At 46.8% G+C, this 6,000-nt stretch overlaps 1 protein-coding gene across 2 annotated transcripts in view; it reads right to left on the reverse strand.

The window, feature by feature from the left end:
* PSTPIP2 (proline-serine-threonine phosphatase interacting protein 2) overlaps positions 1–5,920 on the reverse strand; it is a 50,255-nt gene extending 44,335 nt beyond the window's left edge. Inside the window, exon 1 of one of the 2 annotated variants that reach the window (XM_039344540.1) lies at positions 5,676–5,920. In XM_039344540.1, coding sequence (XP_039200474.1) covers positions 5,676–5,708 — 33 coding nt within the window. In that variant the 5' untranslated portion in view covers positions 5,709–5,920. The remainder of the gene's footprint in view (positions 1–5,675) is intronic. The other variant, XM_039344539.1, reaches the window with a different exon arrangement.
* Positions 5,921–6,000: the final 80 nt, after the last annotated feature.

Consider the following 6,000-nt stretch of genomic DNA (forward strand, 5'->3'; position numbering starts at 1 on the left):
ACTTTCTATACTTGTCCTTTTTATCTTTCAATTTGTCAGAGAGTTCTTTATGCAGCCATGCTGGTTTCTTTTGAGAGCTGTTATTTTTCCTCTTTGTTGGTATTGTGCTAGACTGTGCTTTTATTATCTCATTTTTCAAAATTTCCCAAGCTTCTTGAGTTGTTTTCCCCTTGAGGATTCTCATCCATGGAATCCTTCCCAAGCCCTCTCTAAGTTTATTGAAATTAGCTCTCTTGAAGTCCAAGACTCTAGTTTGACTGTGTTCTATTGGTTGTGCTTCTATAATGTTGAATTCTAATATTGCATGATCACTTCCTCCCAGGGTTCCTATGGCTCCAACACCGTCTATCATTTCATCTCTGTTAGTGAGAATTAGATCCAAAATGGCTAATCCCCTAGTTCCATTCTCTACTTTTTGGGAGACAAAGTTGTCTGCTAGGTTTGCCAGGAACCTGTTTGATCTTCCACTTGGTGCGGAGTTTGTCTCCCAGTTGATGTCAGGGTAGTTAAAGTCCCCCATTACTATTGTGATGTGCTTCCTACATACCTTAGTTAGCTGACTAGCAAAAAGTTCATCTATTTCCTCTGTTTGGTTGGGTGGTCTGTAGTATACACCTATGGCAATGTCATTCCCCCCCCCTTTTATATTGACCCAAATGCATTCAAGACAGTTTTTATCATTGTTGTACTCTATTTCTGTGAAGATGTAGTTATTTCTTATATAGAGAGCAACTCCACCTCCTCTTTTATTTGGTCTGTTTCTTTTAAATAATTTAAATCCCTCTAGCTGTGTGTTCCATGTGTGAGTTTCATCCCACCATGTTTCCGTAATGGCAACAATATCGTATCTGCCCTCATTAACCTGAATTTCTAGTTCACCCTGTTTGCTGTTCATACTTTGTGCATTGGTGTATAAACATTTGAGTCCTTTGTGGGTGGCCCTGTGTTTCCTTTCTACATAACCTGTGTGGTGCCTGAGTTCCCCTATTGTCTTACCACCTATTTGGTTAGTGCACTTTATATGGCACTCGCTATTAGAGGCTTCATTTTGATTGGTAGCAAGGTTGGTATTCTTGTCCACACACACATCTGTGCTACATGCACTGATAGCCCTATAGTTTTTAAATTGCCGGGGACAGGGTTGTTCCGTATCAATTAACTCCCTGTCCCCGCTGTTTAGTTTAAATTTCCCTCCAGAAAATCTGTGAATTTATAGCCGAGTAACTCAGTCCCTTTTTTTGATGGATGCAAACCATCTCTTTTGTACATCTTTTGATTGGACCAGCTACTGACATCGTGACTAATATATCCAAAGCCTTCCCCTTTACACCACTCCTTTAGCCACATATTGAATTGTGCTATGCGCTGGCCTTTTCCGTTTTGCTCCTTATACACTGGTAAAACCTCTGAGAAAGTAAGCCTACAGCCTATTCTGCTAAGTTCCTTCCCCAAGCTCTGGAAATCATTCTGCACAGAGAGTACATCTTTTTGGGACAGATCATTAGTGCCAAGATGTACAATAGCCTCCACATCACAGTCCTTGCTGCCATTCTTGATTATTTTAGAAATACGCTTCTTGTCCCTACTGGCAGTAGCACCTGGAAGACACCTGACCTCTTTCAAAGCCTCTGTGTCCTTTCCTAAATTTACATCCCTTATAATTGAATCACCTACCAGAAGGTAGCTTCTCTTTTTGGGAGCCTTTCTATTCTTGCATGACTGATGTGCAATACCTGATTCACACTTCTCCCTATCAAAATCTAGTTCTTCATCTCGGACCACAATCCCCTGCTTATTTGAGTTATCTTCACAAATACCTTTACCAGTCTCCTTAATGTCCCTATTAAGGTCAGCAAGAGCACTGTAGCTGTTGTGCAGGGACACAGCGAAAGCTTTGTGTTTATGGTTCACAGCTCTCACCCTGCCAGATCCCACGGTTGTCCACACTGCCCTTTTCCTGCAGGATCTTTGTGGTAAAGGGGGCTGATAGCAGGGAGGCTTACTAGAGTAGAGGGGCTGAACTGGACACCTAATTTCTGCCCGAAGAGCACGGATTACAGACCCTAGGTAAATGATCTGTCCTTGTAGGCTAGTGATTTGTTTACAGATAGGACAGTTTCCAAGTTTGAAAAGGGTACTGCGAAAGACGGCTGCAAAGCAGGTGTTGCACTGAACTAAGCCGGACATCTTAGATACAGGGGATGTCAGACACACTTGCCCTGAATGTACTGCTACTGTTTGTGATTTTTAGTTATATAGTTATATAATTCGCGCGCCGTTAGGCGCGCGGGCCGCTACTTTCCTGGTGGATTCTCCCAAAACTTACAGTTTAAGCAGCAGCTGGTGGAATGTAGCACGTTCCAGCAACCCGATCAGAGTTGGAATGGGGTTTAAATAGAGTATAATACCCTATAAATATAATGGAGATCCAATCAGGGCCTTGCTACTTTCCTGGTGGATTCTCCCAAAACTTACAGTTTAAGCAGCAGCTGGTGGAATGTAGCACGTTCCAGCAACCCGATCAGAGTTGGAATGGGGTTTAAATAGAGTATAATACCCTATAATATAAATGGAATGATCCAATCAGGGCCTTGCTACTTTCCTGGTGGATTCTCCCAAAACTTACAGTTTAAGCAGCAGCTGGTGGAATGTAGCACGTTCCAGCAACCCGATCAGAGTTGGAATGGGGTTTAAATAGAGTATAATACCCTATAAATATAATGGAGATCCAATCAGGGCCTTGCTACTTTCCTGGTGGATTCTCCCAAAACTTACAGTTTAAGCAGCAGCTGGTGGAATGTAGCACGTTCCAGCAACCCGATCAGAGTTGGAATGGGGTTTAAATAGAGTATAATACCCTATAAATATAATGGAGATCCAATCAGGGCCTTGCTACTTTCCTGGTGGATTCTCCCAAAACTTACAGTTTAAGCAGCAGCTGGTGGAATGTAGCACGTTCCAGCAACCCGATCAGAGTTGGAATGGGGTTTAAATAGAGTATAATACCCTATAAATATAATGGAGATCCAATCAGGGCCTTGCTACTTTCCTGGTGGATTCTCCCAAAACTTACAGTTTAAGCAGCAGCTGGTGGAATGTAGCACGTTCCAGCAACCCGATCAGAGTTGGAATGGGGTTTAAATAGAGTATAATACCCTATAAATATAATGGAGATCCAATCAGGGCCTTGCTACTTTCCTGGTGGATTCTCCCAAAACTTACAGTTTAAGCAGCAGCTGGTGGAATGTAGCACGTTCCAGCAACCCGATCAGAGTTGGAATGGGGTTTAAATAGAGTATAATACCCTATAAATATAATGGAGATCCAATCAGGGCCTTGCTACTTTCCTGGTGGATTCTCCCAAAACTTACAGTTTAAGCAGCAGCTGGTGGAATGTAGCACGTTCCAGCAAACCGATCAGAGTTGGAATGGGGTTTAAATAGAGTATAATACCCTATAAATATAATGGAGATCCAATCAGGGCCTTGCTACTTTCCTGGTGGATTCTCCCAAAACTTACAGTTTAAGCAGCAGCTGGTGGAATGTAGCAGCTGGTGGAATCTATCTATGTATATATCTACCTACCTATCATGTATGTATGTATCTATCTATCTATCTATCTATCTTTGTCTCTTAATATCTATATATATATATTTCTCTCATTTGTCTGTCTATCTGTCTGTCTGTCTGTCTATCTATCTATCTATCTATCTATCTATCTATCTATCTATCTATCTGTTTTCTGAGGTTTTCATGGGTGTTTGTATGTAGGTCTTTGGTTATTCGAGTTTTCTCCCGCGTAAAATTGAAAGTGTCTTGGCTTCCAATTTTACGCGGGAGAAAACCCGAATAACCAAAGATAGACAGACAGACAGACAGACCAGATAGATAGATAGATAGATTTCACCAAGGTTAATTCTAATCCCAGTTGTAGTCATAAGTAGAAATGAGAAGGCCTGGGGGGAAAAACAAACAGAAAAAAAATGGGGGGAAAAAACAGTGGTTTTCCAAAGTTGTTAGGAAAAAAAACAGAAAAAAAAACTTGCTTTTTCCCCAGGTTTTTTTCCCAATTTTTTTCCAGGCCTTTCCTAGCCCTTGTTCTGCGGCTCACAGCGGCTACAGGTGACCTGTCCAGTGAGGCTGAAATAAACTTTGATTAAAACTATCAAATACTTTCAAAATAACCTGGGAAGAGACGCACATCAGCCACAACATCACTGGAGCACAATGTCATTGGAAAGTAAGCGCCACACAGCACAGGAGCTGGGATTACAGTCCATACGCAGCACATCCCATGAGCGGGATAAGCCCAGTTGTCAAGTAAAAGCCTGTTCAGACATAAACTACGATTTGCCCATCCTTCAGCCAATAAGCTCCCATTCACAGAACCCAGGCCTGCTTCCCCGGGTTGCTGCATCAAGCCCACCATGCAGGCTGTGCTGCCAATCAGAGGCTCAGTTCAATCAATCAATCAATCAATCAACCAGAAGACAGCTGGAAGGGACCTTGGAGGTCTTCTAGTCCAGCCCCCTCCTCAAGGAGGAGACCCTCTACCATATCAATCAATCAGCTGGATGGGACCTTGGAGGTCTTCTAGTCCAGCCCCTGTTCAAGCAGGAGACCCTGTACCATTTCAATCAATCAATCAATCAATCAGAAAAGAGCTGGAAGGGACCTTGGAGGTCTTCTAGTCCAGCCCCTGCTCAAGCAGGAGAGCCTGTACCATTTCAATCAATCAATCAATCAATCAGAAAAGAGCTGGAAGGGACCTTGGAGGTCTTCTAGTCCAGCCCCTGCTCAAGCAGGAGAGCCTGTACCATTTCAATCAATCAATCAATCAATCAGAAAAGAGCTAGAGGGGATCTTGGAGGTCTTCTAGTCCAGCCCCTGTTCAAGGAGACCCTGTACCATTTCAATCAATCAATCAGAAAAGAACTGGAAGGGACCTTGGAGGTCTTCTAGTTCAGCCCCTGTTCAAGCAGGAGACCCTGTACCATTTCAATCAATCAATCAATCAATCAGAAAAGAGCTGGAAGGGACCTTGGAGGTCTTCTAGTCCAGCCCCTGCTCAAGCAGGAGAGCCTGTACCATTTCAATCAATCAATCAATCAATCAGAAAAGAGCTAGAGGGGATCTTGGAGGTCTTCTAGTCCAGCCCCTGCTCAAGCAGGAGACCCTGTACCATTTCAATCAATCAATCAGAAAAGAGCTGGAAGGGACCTTGGAGGTCTTCTAGTCCAGCCCCTTGCTCAAGCAGGAGACCCTATACCGTTCGGCTGTCCGGCCTCTTCTCCAAAGCCTCCAGGGATGGAGCACCCGCAACTTCTGGTGGCAAGCCGTTCCCCTGCTTCACGGGCCTCCCTGTCAGGAAGTTTCCCCTTCGTTCCGGCTGGCTTCGTTTTGCACGAGACCATTCACACGAGACGAGGTGGAAAACTCGCCCGCGCGAGGGGGGGCCACCGTGAGAACCCCTTTCCCCAGGCACAAAGTGGCCGTCTCCGCCCGCCCCGTCAAGCCCCCGCGGGCCGCCCCCTCCCTCGCGGCCGCCGCCCGGAGCCCCGCGGAGCCGCCGCCGCCTCCTCCCAGCTGCCCGGGCCTGGGCAGCCGCGGCCGGCGGGGCTCCTTCATCCCCCCGCCCGGGCTGCGGGGGTCGCCGGGCCGTCCCCGGGGCTCACCCAGAAGCTGTCCTTGAAGAGGGTCTCGCGCATGGCGGCGGCCGGGAGGGGCGGAGGGCTCGGCGAGGCTCCCAGCGCTTCTGGCCGTCCTGCCCGGGCGGCGGGGCTCCCCGCTTGCTCTCGCCGGGACGGAGGGAGGGAAGGAGGGACGGGCCGCCGGCTGAGTCTCCGCCCGGATGGCAGGGGGGTTGGGGAGGAGGTGGGGGAGGCTGTCGCTCCACCGACGGCTGGAGAAGAGGGCTCCGGTCTCCCCTGGGGGGGCAGGGGGGGCTTCCCCTCCTTCGCTGGACGGAGTGGGAGAGAGAGAGAGAGAGAGAGAGAGAGA

Source organism: Crotalus tigris, unplaced genomic scaffold, assembly GCF_016545835.1.
Source record: "Crotalus tigris isolate CLP2741 ecotype Arizona unplaced genomic scaffold, ASM1654583v1 scf7180000017929.1507224028:355905, whole genome shotgun sequence".
Taxonomy (NCBI): Eukaryota; Metazoa; Chordata; class Lepidosauria; order Squamata; family Viperidae; genus Crotalus; species Crotalus tigris.